This window comes from Toxotes jaculatrix, chromosome 14, assembly GCF_017976425.1.
Source record: "Toxotes jaculatrix isolate fToxJac2 chromosome 14, fToxJac2.pri, whole genome shotgun sequence".
Taxonomy (NCBI): Eukaryota; Metazoa; Chordata; class Actinopteri; family Toxotidae; genus Toxotes; species Toxotes jaculatrix.
In genome coordinates, this window is record NC_054407.1 from 8,975,392 (window position 1) to 8,994,570 (window position 19,179).

The 19,179-nt window shown below is 42.4% G+C and overlaps 1 protein-coding gene across 5 annotated transcripts; it reads left to right on the forward strand.

The window, feature by feature from the left end:
• Positions 1-2,658: 2,658 nt before the first annotated feature.
• Positions 2,659-18,954, forward strand: tbl1xr1b (tbl1x receptor 1b). Of its 5 annotated transcripts, none has more exons than XM_041055358.1 (16): positions 2,659-2,796; positions 5,075-5,141; positions 7,641-7,744; positions 7,900-8,045; positions 8,247-8,466; positions 9,914-10,046; positions 11,816-11,957; positions 12,383-12,446; positions 12,538-12,635; positions 13,039-13,099; positions 13,548-13,669; positions 13,943-14,017; positions 14,186-14,313; positions 15,142-15,307; positions 15,423-15,524; positions 16,919-18,954. In XM_041055358.1, exons 3-16 carry the CDS (start codon positions 7,687-7,689, stop codon positions 16,943-16,945), a joined length of 1,542 nt encoding a protein of 513 aa, XP_040911292.1. In that variant the 5' UTR covers positions 2,659-2,796; positions 5,075-5,141; positions 7,641-7,686; the 3' UTR covers positions 16,946-18,954. The 5 variants fall into 5 exon arrangements, with proteins under 5 accessions (XP_040911292.1, XP_040911290.1, XP_040911294.1 ...); XM_041055356.1 differs by lacking the exon at positions 2,659-2,796 and adding an exon at positions 3,065-3,243; XM_041055357.1 differs by lacking the exon at positions 2,659-2,796 and adding an exon at positions 3,071-3,182.
• The last annotated feature ends 225 nt before the right edge of the window (positions 18,955-19,179 follow it).

The window sequence follows — 19,179 nt, forward strand, 5'->3', positions numbered from 1 at the left end:
TAGCATCCCTTTTGCATACAGTGGGATGGCAGGAAAACACGTGCACAAATATAGCAGGACGAGAAAAAAAGACAGGGCAGATGGAAAGGCATTTGTATTTATTTGAGGTTAGACCTAAACATAGCTACAAAGACGTGCTCGCTGTCTTCAAGTACCACATTTGGAGGTGAAACAACATAGTTACAGAAGGGGATGAAAGGCGATTCTGCTTCTTTGTTTCTCAGGATCTAAAAATAGCTCTTGCTGAGCAGGCAGTGAAGCTGAGCTGCAGTCCCTTCTCCTGCTCCCTTTTCCGCCTTTTTCTGTCGCTCACTCTCTCGCACATATAATGCATCATGCTAATGATGCATGTGAGGTGACTTTTACTTCAGATGTGATACAGCCGTTAGGTCAAGTTGGCCTTGTCCTGTGTCAATTGCTGTTATCTAACAAATAGCATGTACCTTAGATACAGGGAGTGTTATTAATATTTGTACAAGAATTGAGTGAAGTGTCACCTGTGCTGTTGTGTATCACTGTGCTGATTGATGTAGGAAAGCAATTCCCAGTCTCATGGGCAATTATATACTGTAGATATGTCTAATCACGCTCAACATCATTGTGATAGGGGCTTTTATCTTGGGAAACTACAAACTCATCGGCTTGTCAGAGCTCGTATTGTGCGCATGAACAGAGCATCCGAATAATGTGTTATTTATTTTAAAGGGTTTGTAAGTCCTTACCTCGAATGTAGTCACTAATCTCCAATTAATTTTCTGTCTTATTTACACACAAATGTACACACACATCCCATGAAAAGGAAATTCTGCTGTTGCTAAGGCAGTTGATAAAGCTTGCTGCCACTTGTGTGGCTGTATCCAAGCAATGACACAATGCCAACAGGTCCAGCACATATTTATCAGTGTTGCTGCTGTGCTCACATCCCTAGCAACCACGTGTTACTGTCCTGCCGATTAGTTCCCCGCCCCCACACACACACACAGATACCATACTGCTGTACTCCTCGTAGTCTCACATTTATGGAGGGAAACGGTGCTAATCTCATTTTATGGAGAGCTGCAGCATGCTGACACAAACACAACTTACAGTTTAGAGATTTTCACAGATGTATGCTGATGTGTATCTTTTATATCTATTAATGTACTGTATACAGCGTGTACATATGCTGTATGTAAAAATGGATGAGTGGGATTTACAGTCACAGAAGAGAGGTGAGTCAATTCACAATATTTGCCCCTAGAGTGAATCATATATTGCGTAAAGCCTGGCACTGGAGAGGAGGAATTTGCTTTGCATTTCTTCACTGGCAGCCAAAACACCCTCACGCAGTGGGAGTGATGGAGCGCATATTTCTGGCTTGAGGAGAAAGAAACAAGAGGCAGAATGTGGGAAATCACCCGTAAATGGACCAATAGAGGCAAACAGCACTGAAACTGAAACCTGTTTTGCAGACTTTTAAGCACAGTTTTGTGTAGTGTGCATAAAATTCAACCTCAGTCCTTGGGGTTTTAACACTGAGACCACCTCTAGTGCAATCCTACCAGTTTTTTCTCTATGTAAAGAAATTACAGTGAAATGTAAGGTCCACGGACCCATCCACATTGATGAATGGGGGGAACAAGATATAAGACTGTGGGGTCTCTGGTGGACAAGTTGCAAGGATGCTGACAAAGGGCCATATGAGTGCATAACTGAGTGGGAGGATCAAACAGCTCAGAGACTGGGAAGGAGCAAAGGCAAAAAAAAAAAATCAGTGGACTGCAGTAATATACATTATCTGCTACAGCCAAATCTATCACTCTGCAGCACAGTTAATCAGACAGGCTATCCAAATAATAAATAGCTACATTATCAGTGTTGGCTTAGCAAAAGATTATATACTAAGCTGTTTTAGCTTTGCTAACTTATTTGTCTCACAAAATGACACACATATGGTTTTGATGTTGTGGTTGTTCTTTGGTTTCCTTTTGTTTGTGAAGATGCACAGAGTGTGAGAAATTAAAAAGGGGTGTTGTAAGTGCATCTGTGTTCCGAGCAGAGATTATTACATTAGCGGCAGCAAGAAAAACCCCTGCAACAAAGAATGTACTGAATATGCTGCACACTTGCTGCTGTAGCACAACTAATTTAATGGTCCCCAGTTCACCATTTCATGATATGTCATCATCTCACAAACGAAAGGCTGAGGCAGTGTAGCCACTTAAATGGGGGCAGGCACTAATCACAGTCAAACAAGATGCAGTATAATGAGTTTTGACAGCCAGTCCCCCACAGTTTTTACTCAAGTAAATCCTTGATATTTCATAAATCTTACAGCATGGAATGCTTTCGGGCTATCATCTTCCCTGAGAACACAGGGCAAATAAATAATATTATGGATTATGTACACAGCTGGAAAAAAAAACAGAAAAAAAAAAATCAGTGTAAAACACAGATTGCACTGATGATGTAAGCTTGTTGTTGACTTTCCCAGTCTGAATGACTGAGCAAAGGATAGGGGGTGGGGTGTCATTAATCCATGGCTAGTGATGACCAGACAAGCAAAAAGGAGGTGTAGTGGGGGATGGGCGAGGACGCTCTTGTTATGACTGGTGCTTGGCTGCGGGACAAACTTCAGGAGGCCTCGGTATTTTTTTTTTTTTTCCATCTCATTGGTCGGTTTCAGTGAGGAAATTAGGCTCCATTTTGCTGTGAACCCATCAAACGGACCAGGAGCTAATATTTAAATCAACGCTGGAGGACGGTTTTTAAACTTAAGCAAACCGCGACGTGCTGTTTGGCGCGTTTGGAAAATAGGTTAGTTGTCTATACAGCATTATAATTTTAGCGCCACATGGTACAAATTTGAAATAACGCTGTTGATGAATAGGCATCTGTTGGCTATTATTCTTACGTAAGTAGCCCATCCCGCTCTGAAACAGTCGATGGCGGAGACGGTGAATATAATGTCCACCGCCGTCGTCACGGGTTAATCGTTATATTGAGCTTTAGTGAGTGGCGCTTTGAAATAACAGTAGGTACAGGCAGCTCATTTGTGCATGTCAGGTCACTCCACTGTGTCGAATGTCTGAAGCCGTTGCTGGCTTCTTACCGCCTGGCTTTAGCTTTAATATTATAACCCAACGACAGTTAATATATGTGCGAAAACTATCTGGCTTGCAATCGACTGAATAGATAACATGGTATGACTTGAACACAAGAGCTGTGGAAGATATCGGCAATTGAAAGGTTTTATCCAAGGAGGTACGAGATTATAGCAACACTGTCATTAGCATAAGCATGCTAGTGTTAGCTAGCTCGCTAGCGTGTTAGCAGGTTTAGAGTGATACCGACGGGCTGACGATCTCACGGTCCTCGTTAGAAATGTTGTTTTAAGTAATCTAACTTAACGTTTCTGGAGTCAAGTGTTCTAAAAATATTTAAATAAAACGCTAATTCATACAGGGTGAGGTACATTAGTTTAGCCGCTAGCTGTTGGTGACCTGCTTCAAATTAGCGAAATCTTAAACCGCCTTGCCTGAGTGGCATGTGTGGTGACGGGTACGGCCGCCGCCAAGGCAAAACTAATGTAAACTCATACGTTAGCCGGGAAGCTAACGTTACCTAGCTCGTGGCAGTGTGTGTTAAATGGGAAGCTGCTAATTGCAAGTTAGCGGGGTAAATTCGAAGACAACGTAAGCGCTGTGTGTTTAGCCGACAATCGCGTACAATAAGTTAGAAGCGCCGTCAAAGCCCGTTCCCATTTCGCACTGGCACATCCACTTAGTGACCCATGACATGTGGGCAATCGTCAGCCTGCCGTTACATTACAACCGTGATGAGTTGTATTAAATGATTGTTACACACAATTCATTCGGCGGTGCAACGTATTTCTGTTTTCTGCAAACAGAAAAGGGGGCATGTGGTTCATGCTTGTTTTAAAGCGGTAAAGTGCATTTTGTGTCATTCATTGACACATACTGTGCCACAGGTCTGGTGTCTGGCTGCCTCAACCAGCGTGTCGGTTAACGTACACACTGTAGTTTGTTCACCCCATTCACTCCCCGCCGTGTGTGGGGGATGGGCAGTGTATTTCCGCCAGTAGCCTGCCATGCTTTTTTTTTTCGCTAATTTAGCTACCGGCAGATTAGCATGGTGACATAACTGATATGCATTTAACTTGCACGAAATCAGTATGAGCTGATATGAAGGCCCTGCAGTCACACCGAATGAAATGGCGACAAAAACAAAATCTCAAAGACACAACTGAGCGTAACTTCATTCAAAAAGAGGACTACACCTCAGTCCTTGGCCCCAGTTTGTGATCCAGTATCAGAAGTTGGTTATGTTAGTATTGTGGACGACAAGCATCTAAAACATATCTTTACTAAATCAAATTGTCAGTGACGTGTCTGTATTTCATTTACTCTATGCTCTACCCTAAGCACACTTCCCCTTTTAATTACAGTCCTCTGGGCATAGCACAAATGTCCTTTGGCTGTTTTGGCTTTTTACATTGCTGACCCAGTTTCTCTCATTGTTTGGTGACACACCCCTCTGTTCATAACACTCTCCCCTGGCTGCCTTTTCACCCACTCTCTGACACTCTGCTGCTAAAATGCCCATTCTATTTAAGGTCATTTGTCACAGCACTGACAGAGAATCGCATGGAGTCTTCTGTGAACATTTGACAGGCCCTGCCTGGTTCTCGTGCTGCTTGCTGCTACACTTGTGCAAAGTGTTAATTAGACATTACTTGGAAAACTGGGGTCAGATTACCGAACTACAGTCCATGGTGGGAGATGGTCTGAAGCGTATAAAGCATGCCAAGCATGCCTAACCCAATTATTGAATGGAATGAATGATTTTAATTTTTCTTGTTTGTAAAATTATTGATAGGAATACTTCAACAAAAGATGTAGTTGTACAGAGTATTGATTTTTTTCTATAACATTTTGAAGTGATTTCATCATGGAGAAACAATGTAATCTGTATTATTTATATAATTAAGGCATGATTTCCACCAGTGAAGTTACTTCAGCACAATTCATGAGTTGGGAGAGGTGAATTCATTTTTCTTTCTTGTTCTTCTCAGGGACTGAGAGTTCTTGATGAGGACAGCAGAGCTATGATGCACCTCTGAAGACATCGTGATCACATGGGTAGTGTATCTCACTTTATTTTTTTTTTGATGCACAGAATTTGGTTTTGCCTCTTTTTGTGGTTGCATACTTATATTGATGCATGGAAGATCACATTGCTATGCCAAAGTGTCAGGAATCAGAGGTATGAATTTAGCCTCCCTTTCAGCCAGTGGGAGGATGGTGTACAGGAATGACTCAGACAAGACTAACAGTTAATGTTACACACGTCCCAGAAATGGCTTAGAACATCCATAATTTTCACCGTACAATACCTAAAATAATCCAGTTCTTTACATAACTGTTGCAGTAATCAAGAGCTTTAATCAGTTACCACTGCAGCTGTTCACTGGCATGTAAGTGTAATGAATGTCCAGCATGCCTTGTTGTTTCAACAATGAGCTGAGCTTATGTGTTGGAGAAGTGGTTGTTGTGGTGCCAAGCAAAGGAGAAACTGATAAAGGCCGTACAACATTAGTGGCATTCACTGTTGTTTTGAGGTCATAAGGTTGGTCTGAGTCGTGTTATTAATACGATGGTTCCGCTGCTGAATTGCTGCACACTGCCCTAGGTTTGGTGGGGTGTGGCAGTGGTTCAGTACACTTTGGTTTTCTGTTGAAATGAATGAACATTATTGTTGAACATAGACTTTCTATTCAAAACTCAGGTCTGCAATAATGGAACCAGTGGCATTAAATCAAATTTAACATTGGTGTGCAGTAATGTGTTTGTTTGTTTTGAAAGAGCACCTATATTGTGTGTGATTGTAGGTCCACACTGTGGGGGTTTCTCAGGTGGACTTTTTTGTTTGTACATGTGACTCTGTTTGTTTGTTGCCTTTTACACCTGTGTAAATTATTTAGAAATATTTCGTGGTAACTCAAAGTCCATCAGTATTGTTGAAGGTCCTTTTCAGGGGTAAGTGAGGCTGAAAGTGAGGGGGGAGGAAGTGGGGTAAGAGTTAGCAACATGACACATAGAAACCAACTCGTACTTTCATTTATAACTAAGATTAATCAGTGCTGCTGTTTTTAAGTTTGTAATTTCTTATTTTCTTAATTGTGATTAGCTGCATGCTAAAGCACTTATTGAAAAACATTTGTTGCAGTGTTAATCTTCACTGTAAATGAGGATGGGTCATTTTCATGTGTACCTCCAGAGTCTAGTTAGCAGCTTGATCACTCCCCTGGAGAAAGAATCACAGCTTAATGATATAAATAGTGACGTGTCAGCGCTCTTGATAGAGCCAGTGATCAGCCCCAATGTTCATAAAACAGAAGATGAATATGTCGACCTATTCTTGTAACCAAGCTCTGACCCTGTCCATTGCTCCTGCGTCACTTGTATGGCAATGACATTTTGCCGGCACCCTTTGAAAGCAGGTTAGTATTAGATAAGCAGAAGTGTTATATCAACATGATTGTAGTGCACCTTAACTGTACCGAGCCTTAAAGAAAAAAAATGGAAAAACAGCGTACTCTAGCAGCCTGAGCACAGCACTGGTGCCATGGAAAAAGACCATATATTGTTGAAATTATGTTTTATTTCATGGTGAAAGATTGTTCTCATGTATTGTTGGCGTCACACTAAACAGAAGTCTGTTCTGTAAGTTATTCTGGTTGTGTCGAGACATTTGCTCAGTTCTACTGGTAGTCCCTCACTGTGAGAAACACTAGCCATCAGGACTTTGTGACCACCTTGTTAAGGATTGCTGAAGGGCTTCTACTAGATTCCAGGCCTCTTGGTTCAGTTGGTCTTGGATCTCAGCCTCTGGGATGCGGCAGAAGACATGTTGACTTTTTCAGCGGGCTGGCACGATGGAAACAGTAGAGGTTCTGTCCTTTGGCCAGACCCCTTGTTTATTTCCATAGTCCCATTTAAACAGTGCGGGTTCTGCATGAATAAATATGGAGGCCCGACACAAGAACTGTACAATCTGTTATTGCTGAGGTTTAAAACCCATCTAATCCAGACATTTTGGTCCAAAATACCCCGCCTGCCTCGTGAAGACGGCTGGTAATTATTTCCAGTTGTAGGTTAATGAATGGAAACTGGTGCCCTGCCTAGAGCCAGGAGGTTTCTGCAGCCACCAAATGTAGAGAGGAACGAGACATCACTATTTATCAAATGGCAGATCACAGTTTACGTTTGCCTACTTCCATGTTCTGAAGTTGCAAGATCTAGGTCAAGCAAGGTGATGTGTTTTCTTTAACCTCTTCCTCTTCTCTATTTTCATCGCGTGTGCCAGTTTGGAAGTTAGCTCGTAGTGTAACACCATCCTCGGTGTGTGTGTGTGTGTGTGTGTGTGTGAGACAGTTCGCTTTTACACCTGGCTCAGTGCCACTGCACGTCATCTTACGTTTTACTATCCATTTATGTTTCTGTGGGATGTTAATGCACGAGATGATGGAGATATTTTGAAGATAGGAGTAAAAGCTGCTTTCAGCTCATTTCTATGATGTGTAATTCCATCACCTCTGAATAGGCAAAGACTCTCTTTTCTGTGGTTGGATTTTACAGGCTCCTATCCTGTGCTGACCCAATGGTTTAATCACCAGGACTAAAAATGAGCATAAGCAGTGATGAGGTCAATTTCCTGGTTTACAGATACTTGCAAGAGTCAGGTAAGTGTGACAGAGACTCCTTTTTTTTTCAGTAAATAACTTTCTGTGAATTACACTGTTTTCAGTATTTCTGATTATTTAAAATGAAAAGTGTTACACTGCTGCTGTTGAACTTTGACTCAATCCTACTTTCCAAATGATCGTGCTTCCTACAGGCTTCTCCCACTCAGCGTTCACCTTTGGCATAGAGAGCCACATCAGCCAGTCCAACATCAATGGAGCCCTGGTGCCCCCTGCTGCCCTCATCTCCATCATCCAGAAGGGCCTGCAGTATGTGGAGGCTGAAGTCAGCATCAATGAGGTCAGTTGCTATCTTTACACCATCAGCTACTAATTAGTGTAAGCGTACAACAAATTGGGAAAAGGAAGTGCTCTGTTGGCTTATACATTGACTAGTTGTTCATTATTGTTTTGGTGATGTGCAATAATGTCTACTTTAACAAGAAATCTGTATTCACATAAAGAAAGTGTGGTTACATAAAGTTTCATGTGTTCTGTGTAGGATGGGACCTTATTTGACGGGCGGCCCATCGAGTCGCTGTCTCTGATCGATGCTGTGATGCCAGATGTAGTCCAGACCAGACAGCAGGCCTACAGAGACAAGCTGGCCCAGCAGCAGCAGGCTGCGGCAGGCAGTGGCAGCGGCACAGGACCCCAGGGAAGCGCAAAAAATGGAGAGGGTGCTGCCAACGGGGAGGAAAACGGACCCCACACTTTAGCCAGTAAGCTAGCTCATGGTTTTTCAGCCTCTGAATCAGCTTCTTAATAAACAGCTGTGTTTCCTTGTGTGTGGGTGGAAAAAAAAATGGTCGGCCACCCTGCAAGACTTTTTTTCCCTAAGCTTATGCAGGATGTTATTTTGGTGCTAAATACTTCGACATTGTAAGATTGAACTTTAAAAGTTTAGTCGTGTAAGCTGTTTGGGATTCGACCCTTTATCACATATAGAATATTTAACGTTGGATAATACATAAAAGTCCAAAACAATAATCAAAAGAGACTAAATTATACAGTGTATGGTTCGGCAATTTTTATCACATTATATTTATTTATTATAAAAAGTAATGTAATGTATCATGGTATTGAATTTTTCCCCTCATAAGTAAAGTGATAGATAAAACTCTACTGCTAAATTCAGCAGAACATGACTTGAATGTTGTAAAAGACTGTAAGGCACTTCTTATTGCATGGACTTAAACCTAACCCCCTTCATTAACCAGTTCCCTTAGGGGAAATCTTTCTCTGCGTGTGCGTGCTTCTGTGTGTGAGTATGATTTGTTCCCTCTTTCTCGTGACAGCTGCAGGACAACTTTGGGGATTGTGTCTGGTGTAAAATGTCTGTGGCTTGCTTGGTATTACATAAAGCTACTCTGGTGTTTTCCTCGTACCCGCACGTGTTTCCTCCTGGTTTTGTTCTGCCTGTGCCCATGTCTTTACTCACCTTCTCCTAGCACACAGTTGTGTGGTTTAGCACAGAAGAGAAAATGTGGCCTGGTTGTTTACTTTCAAAACCTCTTTCCTTTTCCCGTTTTAATCAACTTCAGAATCAAATTATAGACTGCTTCTGAGGTTCGCACAGGGTGAACGTTAGCTTACTCACTCACAGTGTCTAGCATTGGCTTGATAAGTTGTATTTTACACTCAGTGCCTACCCTTTGGACAAGCTGTGTTTGGTACAAACACTCTTGGCTTTTCAGAAACAGCACAGCCTGCTCTTTAATTCCACAGCTGTCAGCTGTTTAGGCTGGTGTTCACTCAGTGTAGCACCGTTTACTTGACTCTTGTCAAGAAACACTGGTGTCGTCATTCTGTTTGAATTAACAACATCAGACAATGAAGTACACGTGTGCTGCTGTGGGACTGGAGGTTCCTCGGAAATTAGATATTGTCAAACGTTGTTAAAATTGATCCAGTTTGCTTGCCTGGTTGTTAATATACTTTGCTGGTGTATCAGATACAGCCTTTGTGTTTTGGGAGAAACTGGTTATTCATTTCAAAAGCTATTTTACTGGAAGCAGTGATTCATTACATATGTTTTTATTTTCCATTACCTTCCACAACTGCAGTTGTATCATCCTTACCTTCAGAGCAGTAGGACAGTGGATGTGATTACTCTTATGCAAACCTTTAGTTAATGGTTTTCTCTGTGCTTCTCTCTTCCTCCTGTAGATCACCACTCAGAGATGATGGAGGTAGACAGGGACGTGGAGATCCCCCAGAGTAAAGCCATGGTCCTGAGGGGCCACGAGTCCGAAGTTTTTATCTGTGCCTGGAACCCAGTGAACGACCTCCTCGCTTCTGGGTCAGTATCACCACATCATCCCTCTGAGTGCACGTGGTTTTCACTGCTCATACAGTGTCAGGGATAGGAAGGAAATGTGCCATACTCTTACTAGGACACTCGCATCATATAATGTGTTAGTCTGTTTTAATTACATGTTAATCACATTGTTACCAATAAATTCTTACATTTGACACACATCTTGTTTGTGGCCCAGAGTAGGCTGAGTTGTTTAACTTAGATGGACATACATGAGATAATTGAAAACGCAATCTTTGTCTCTTATGGGTCAGCAAGCTAATTTTTCAGAGAAAACTTTGGATTAATGAGAAGAGTAACAATTGTTTCTCATGTCCCAACTCATTTATCACTACTTAAGTAATCTTTGTTGACAAGAGTCATTGTTTTTCCAGTGTCTTTGTCCCAGATGTTTATTAAAGAGCAAAGCATATTTCAGAATATTACTTTGAAGCTGGGCGTGTCACAGATTTTCCAGTAACAGCTAATGACTAAAGGCTTATTGCCTATGTAAAAAAAAAAAACAACAACAACGAATTAACTGAATACTTATTTCTCAAAGCAACCCCCTTTTGACTGATCAGTAGACGAAGGGGGGGAGGGCAGCCTTAGAGTTATGTCTGAGTGCAGTCTTGTATTCTTGTACAACAGTTTGGTGGGTTAACGGAGGGATTTAAGTGCTATGTGTCAAACCAAGATGTTTACTTGAGTTTTACCATCGTTAACAGTCTGCATTACTTGTTTTTGACAGGGTGCCTCAAGAGTAGGGTTGGTTTGTGTTAACACCACACACTTCTTAGCTGATCAGGCCAAACCACAAAGATTGCATTTTAATATGTTCTCGTTTAAATTCACAGCTTTGTTAGTCTGCAGTTTAAACAAATCCTCTCAATGAATCAGCTATCTCCTTTTTATGTTGTCGTGCGTTTACATCTCCTCCCCTTCGTCCTACTGTGTTTGTCAACATAGCTCATGGGAAATCCCTAAAATTCTGAACAGTCGCACAGATGGTAAAAGAAGCAAAGTACATGTGATTGGATAAGATGCACCAGCTGGTCTTATCATGATTCCCTGGAGTAGAGATAATGAAATTCAAAAAAACATCCATCCCACTATAGGGTTTGTCTGGCAGTAAAAGGGCCATCACCCTGAGCCATAACAAAAATTTTCATCACTGCACATGAATCGATGCCTTGGTCAGTGGAGAGAAGTGATTTAACTTTGCCAGACAAAACAAAAACAAGGATTAGAGGGAATCATCATTTATGTAAAACCTTGTTAGACTTTTTCCTGCGTAAAGGATTCTGTTTAGTGTTAATTTAGAAACGTAGCCAGCCCAACAGAGGTGAGTATTAAGCTGGATACGTGTACTGTGTATTCAGCATATTCCTGCTACTAATCATGGGCACACTGCTGGAGAGAAGTACAGTCACTCTGCCACAGTCCTGTAACATAAGAGGGGCTCCATAAACAGTAGATGTCCACACAAACGATGTCAAAGTTGCTGAGTTTTGTGCTTGTAAAATTTCTTTCTTCTCTTTTCTCAACAGATGATGTGAAAATTATTTAATAGGGTTTTTAAAAGTTTTTGGATTTAATACTGGGTTTGTGTTAAGTAGAATATCTTAAAACCTCAGCCTTACTCAAGAGCAACAATGGTCAGTCTCATACCATTTTTAGTACTGATTTTAAAGGTCAAAGCCAAGTTATTGTGCCTAATGTTAGGTTATCTGTGTGTGTGTGTGTGTCTGTGTGTGGATTGACACGGGCAGGTCCGGGGACTCAACAGCACGGATCTGGAACCTGAGTGAGAACAGCACAGGCGGATCCACCCAGCTGGTTCTGAGGCACTGCATACGGGAAGGGGGCCAGGACGTACCCAGCAACAAAGACGTCACCTCACTAGACTGGAATGTGAGTGTGTGCATGTGTGTGTGTGTGTAGTTGAACACTATGATTGTGCGCGTCTGTTCCACTGAGTGCAGTTTTTAGTAATCTAATCTAGTGCTGTGTGTGCATGCCTGTGGCCACTACTTCTGCTAAAGGCATTTCTTCCAACCAGATATATGGGGGCGAGTCACTCCTGCAGGGGAACAGGCCTTCTACACTGCTCAGCTGCAATCCCATTTTTTCCCCTTAGAAGTGCAAGTCAATGCACAATGCACTAATATTTATATCTGTCATTAACTATTTGTTACAGTACAAGCCTCATTAATAAAGACAGTGGAATATACCGGTGAAATAAGGCACAATAATGAACCAAAATGTGCACATGAATCTGAAAAAAGATCAAATGCAACTGAGTTCAAACCAATAAGAATCACCTCTGTCTCTTTCAGAGTGAGGGAACGTTGCTGGCAACAGGCTCATATGATGGCTTTGCTAGAATATGGACAAAAGACGGTAAGATTCTCAGCTTCCACTGCAAGGATGTATGGGTGATGAAATGTTTTTGCTCTCTTTCTAAATTGCTTTGTATTTTTTACATTTTCAGGTAACCTGGCCAGTACTTTGGGTCAACATAAAGGTCCTATATTTGCGCTCAAGTGGAATAAGAAAGGAAACTTCATCCTCAGTGCTGGTGTAGACAAGGTAAAGCACATTGACCTAAGCCAGTGGTATTAAAATGATTCTCTACAAACATTAGTTGTTGAAAGGGAAAGGCACCAGCATATGGACAGCATGTAAACCACAGACAGGCCTGTGATATCACACACTGTCCTCAGTATATAACTGCATGTCAGCGTGTGCTTACAGTTCACTGATGTGAAGGTCTGACATCTGAGCGAGATGCATTTCCATCAAACGTCAGATGCTCTCATCCAGAAACAGTTTATGGATGTTGTTAAACATTGCCATCTAGTGTACTGAAGTGTAATAACATGCACAGTGTCACCTTCAGCATACAAGTGCTGCTGTCTTGCAGGTTTAAAAAGGTCTCAGGTGTACAACATCTAAATGAATATAAATAATAAAAATCTCCTCCTTTATACAGACCACAATTATTTGGGACGCACACACGGGAGAGGCAAAGCAGCAATTTCCTTTCCACTCGGGTGAGTGACAGGAGTCAGCTGGATTGTTCCACATGACTTTTCATGTAACAGTTTCTGTTTTTCGACAGATATTACCTTTTGCTGAATTGCAGTGAGACCATAGTGAGAATGAATTTCATTTTTCTGTCACCAAATCTTTGCCACACACTGGGACTGATAACATTGGCTCGGCCACATTCAGCTTAGCTTTAATCATTTTGCACAACAGCTCTGCTCTGCGACAGTGTTTGGTTGAATGTGTTTGAATGTGACCGTATCAGAACAGACCCTCAAATGAATGTGCACATTGTATGTTATAGTTTTGAAACCAGTGTCTTCACTTACAGTATTATTGTTAATTAAGATCCATTGTGGCAATGAGAAATTTGTACTCAGACCATAATATTCATGTTAGCATCTCACGCTCAGCCTGTATATCTCACTAAACTCTGTCTCTGTCTCCCAACAGCACCTGCTCTGGATGTAGACTGGCAAAGCAACAACACGTTTGCCTCCTGCAGCACAGACATGTGCATCCATGTGTGTAAGCTGGGTCAGGACAGACCTGTCAAGACCTTCCAGGGACACACGGTAAGACACGAGTCTTCTGTGTGAGCGCCAAGTACCAAATACACCACTGTTAGATAATATGAGGGGTGTTTGGGGACCCCTGCAGTTTCTGATCAGAGCTTTAATGTTCATTTAAAAAAACTTTAACCACTTCTGTTGAAAACACATACTTTTATAAATCAGTTATCGGGATGCACAGACATACTGGATGTTAATTTAAGAGTATTACTCTAAGTACATTGTGTCTAAATCACAGTCACATTTTTTGTTTAACTTGCATTTTACTCTCTGTAGAATGAGGTCAACGCCATCAAGTGGGATCCTACTGGCAGCTTGTTGGCCTCCTGCTCTGATGACATGACACTCAAGGTCAGTCCACTCAACAAACACATGTAGTGAGTGGCACCTGGTGGCCAAGAAAAGAGCAAAAAGAGCATTAATCAGACACGTTTTAAAATAAGAGTGTTGTACATTATGTTACAAGCTGGTCTAACAGCTGCTTGTATTATTATCACCTCCTTCCTTTCCGGCATCTAGATCTGGAGTATGAAACAGGACTCGTGTGTCCATGATCTCCAGGCCCACAACAAAGAAATCTACACCATCAAGTGGAGCCCCACAGGCCCCGGGACCAACAACCCCAGCGCCAACCTCATGTTGGCCAGGTAAGAGCACAAAGCTGCACATGAACACCAGCTTCAGTTTCAGGAGATTTCATCTCCTCCTCACGCCATTTGACTAAATATCTACTAGGTAGTTTTGTGCTTATAGACTGTCGATACTTGATAAATCCAGGTGGGGATTTATCAAGTCATCTGTGCTTGAATGGGTTCATTACCAGTCTGCTCTGGTGTATCAAGAACCTTGTGCAAATTCTTAATTCTTTTGCTCAAGGGGACATTAAGTGTGTGAAATATTTAAAACCGTGTTTTAAGCTTTCTGCTCTCTGTTCAGATATATGTCGTAGTCCCATTCCCTGATCAAACCTCATCAATAAAATATCTGGCAGCGAACTGAAGGTTGCAGCGAGCTGCTTTAATATGCAGGTTTGAGTGGCCATAATAAGTTTGGCCTGGGATGGATACAGACATCTGAAGAGACAGGTCTGGTGGCTGACTGTGCTGTGAGTCACCACACGGCCACCTTTGAATGATTTTCAGATGACCTCTGAGTCATGCCACAGTGGCTCAGCTGATCCTGTGGAAATCACAGGGTCAAGCAGATCAGAGTGGGCTCAGCAACCTTCAGTCATCAGTGTGAGGAACTGGCAATGCCGTTCACAGTGTATTACTCAGTGTGTCACGTTTTTCTTTCCATGAAATGTACCTCTGAAATCATACATTATATCAGCCTGGATTTATTTTGTGTAGTCTTTAATTGCTTCATAAGGATTTTCTTATCATCATCCTGGGTTGGTTTATGTTATCTTACTTAAGTTTTATGTTGTGTTTTGCACCTTACAACACTCGCTCACTTTGCTTCCCTCTCTCCAGCGCATCATTTGACTCAACAGTGCGTCTGTGGGACGTAGAGCGCGGGGTGTGTATCCACACACTGACCCGCCACCAGGAGCCCGTCTACAGCGTGGCCTTCAGCCCTGACGGCAGGCACCTCGCCAGCGGCTCCTTTGATAAGTGTGTCCACATCTGGAACACTCAGGTCTGGGATGACAACCAGCAATCACATACACGCTAATAAACATTGTGTTAAAGCTGCACAAATGCGATAAAGAAGCTGCTTGCCATTGCTAACGTGTGTGTTTGTGTTTCTTTAGACGGGTGCTTTAGTCCACAGCTACCGGGGGACAGGAGGGATCTTCGAGGTGTGCTGGAACGCAACGGGGGACAAAGTAGGAGCCAGTGCGTCAGATGGATCGGTGAGTTGTGCTGCTCCGAGCGCTGTGTCACACACATAACAGCTACTCTGGCCCCTGTGTACACTGCTCACACCAGCCTACTGACCTGGGAACTTTGAGGGTCGACCCCGTGTATTAAAGGTTTGACCCAGGAGGTAAGCGGACGCCATAAAACGGGGTCATGGTGTGTGGTCAGGTTCAGTTTTGACACTGAGGTCAAACCTGCTTCTACTGCAGGTAAACGTTCAGTGTAACAGCTGATGTTGCAGTGCCTTTAGTTAACACTAGATAGAGCCACTAGAGGCTGAAATGTTAGTTCTCACTAAATGACAGCCTGTGATAAACACCATAAAAAGTTTTAGGGAAAAAATCAGACCCCTTCACTTTTCCATGTTTTGTTTTAGTTGAGTCTTACTCTAAAATTAAGTAATAATATTTATTAATGTTCAGATTTTAATAATCCAGTGCACTCCTTTGACATGCAACAGTTTTAAACATTAACCTGGGGAGTGTTTGACTAAACACAGGAGCAGGACCAGAAGGTGTTCAGGGAGGTGACTGCAACACTCTGTCAGTCAGGAGTTTCATGGTCGAGTGGCTGGACAGACGCCACTGCAGAGTTAAAGGGATGTTGCAGCCACCTGGTTGTTTGCCAAATAGCACTAAAAGGAATCTGAGGGACATCATTGAAGAATCTGATCATTTGAATTAATCGCTGGGAAATGTTACTTCCTGGCACGAGTACTGGGAGACTGGCCAGGATGAGAGAATAATATAGAGAGACCCTCAAAGAAAATCAGCTTCAGAGAGCACACTGCAGCTCCGCAGCAGATAGCTGTGACACGCTGAGGTGGTTTGAGAACCAAGTTTCTGAATGTCATTACGTTTCCGGGGCCAAAATCTGGTCTTGAATCGTGTTGGAAGTCTGTTAAGAGACCTGGAAATCTCAGTTCATTGATGCTTCTCAGCCAAACTGACAGAGCTTGAGAGGATTCAATATAAAAAAATGAATGAAACTGTGGACATGACACTGAAATCCCTGCCTCTCGAGCTTGTGCAAAAATACCGAATAAAGGATCAGAATATGCATCACGGTGTTGTCCGGTTTCTACGCTTATGGACGAAACAAAGCAGGTGTTCACACAATATTTTGCCCTGAGTGCGGTATAAAGGATATATCTGGCTTTCGCTCACATTACTGGTACTAACTATAGTAAGAATGAACTGAATTTGAATTAACATGTGACTCTCACTCAAAAAGCGTGATGAAACTTTATACGTAGAAGCGTCTGAAATCTTACTGATGAGAAATGAATGTTTGCCGTGTGGAAGTCCTGACGGGGCAGAAACTGAAATTCTCGCAGCAGAGAGAGGAGCATCACGTCTAACTTGTCTGCTCCTTTCTGTTTTTCAAGGTTTGTGTATTAGACCTGAGGAAATGACGCTCGTCTGGGGGAGCCATGGACCGACTACGAATGTGTACATAGCCAAAATGACTGACTGTCCCTGCCTGTCCGTCACACTGCTGTAGTCCCATCAGATGGCATGGCCCGCCAATACAGCCAAACGGAGCCCCCCCCCCACCACCAAAACCACCACCACCACCACCATCATCATCATCCCCACTTATGTACACACAAGGACCACACCTTCATCACATACAGTTCTTATGCACATGTATCTGAGGTCTGTATGGACACACTCTGACAGACCTGCAGGACGTGTTATCACTCAGTATAACCCTGTTGGACCCATCACAACCGAACCAAAACACCAGGATTCTTCTTGCTTTCCTCTTTTTATCCTTTGTACCAGATTTATAAAGATTTTTTGTTCTCTGTTGGTGTGTGCATATTGCATATGTCAGCATTTGGTGTCCTGTGGACATTGTTGTTTTGAATTTGGATTTTACTGATCTCTGTAGGTTTTATATTACATGTGGGTCGGGAGAGAAGGGAGGGTGGGGGAGGGGGTTGAGAGTTGTTTGTCTTTTACAGTGGGTGTTCAAAACTGTTCATCGGGTGATCCATTCATCTTTATTTTTTTGTTTTGGCAGTCTTCGAAGTTTCAAAAATGCAGATGTATAGCTCAGACGATGAAATGGTCAACTATTTTTATCCGATAGGTTTGTTCCAGGTTTGCCATTTTTTTTTAAAACAAAGCCTAAAGCAGTTAATCAAAGGGTGAACTATCCTTTTCGCAACGTTTATCCTCAGAAATGGTTTTCAGGTGTTCACGATTCATCAGGTTAATACGGAGCTCTAAAGAATTCAAAACCTCTATGCTGAGAGATAACCTGTGTAGCTGTTAAACACCATGTCGCTCTCGTGTTATAACAGCGCGCGGGGCAGAGAGACATCAGCGCAGTTAGTCAGCGCGAGGTTCCCGTCGTTTAAACCGAGCTCGTCCTGGACCTGCGTCCTAAGCTTACGAATAGACGGCCGTGCTTTTTGTGTCAGTAGTGAGGTAACGTGGCACAGTAATATCTCTCTTTCTGGCATCAGTGCAGCTTCTGGGATCTGTGGGGAAAGAGAGAGGGAGAGAGAAAGAGATATACGGGAAAACAAGCCCATAACCGCTTGAATCCATCTGACGTTAACAATTAATAGTCATAGTTGTGCTTGTTTCCTCAGATAATAGCTTGTTGCTATCCAATGCTGAATGATAATCAGACTAAGTCGGTCTAATTGTGTCCTGTTTCACCTGCTTGGTCATTAAACATCAGAACATCATCTGGAGTATCACTTCCTCTGCAGGCACAGGGTGTTTGATCGCACCTTCGTAAACATGACTCAACATTCGCTCACAAAGCAACTGAAACGGTGACTCGACGACTCGGGGTTTCATATCAGTTTGTCAGGTTGAGCGGTCCTTCACGACCTTGAGTCAGCTTAAAACTTTCACTCTGTTGTGTGTGTGCAGCTTTCATATCCAGTGTTGACCCAAGTACACACTACAGTCCTTGCTTTGGTTTGCTGTTGTGAGGCAGTTGTTGCCCAGCATTCACACACACACACACACACACACACACACACACACACACACACACACACACACACACACACACACACACACATACTCTCTCTGGAGACGGGCTGTGTTCAGGCCTATGCACGGATAGACAGCGCTTTTGTTTTGTAGTGTTCAGAGTTGCCATTGTGAGGCAAGTCTGTGCTTGTTTAAAAAGCAGACTTGCAGCATATGACTTGATGTAACATGGTATCTGCATATAATATAAATATATAAATATATATCTGTGCTATCACAGGGGATTCTTTTGTATGCCACTCGTGTGCTGAGGGTGGATTTTAAAGAAACTTTTTGAAGACGCTTGAAAAACAGTATGTGATGTTGCTGTGCATCACCAGGGGTCGTAACCATGAGGAATGGTTGTTTTTTTTTTTGTTTTTTTTTAAATAAAATACCATTAAACAGTCATAGAGAAAAAAAACAGCCCTTCAAAGGGTTTTTTTCCCTCTGCACTTTAGGCTAAAAAGATGGAGAAACAAGGAGGTGTGTTTATTTAAGCCATCATAGACACATCTAACGTTTAAAATGCTCTTGAAAATCTATCTATGAAAATCGTCTTGATGCAGAAAGTGTGCGGTGTGCCAGTGGAGAAACAAGGATGAGTAGTGTCTTGTGTGGTTCCTCTGGGTAAGTCGAACCAAGCAGG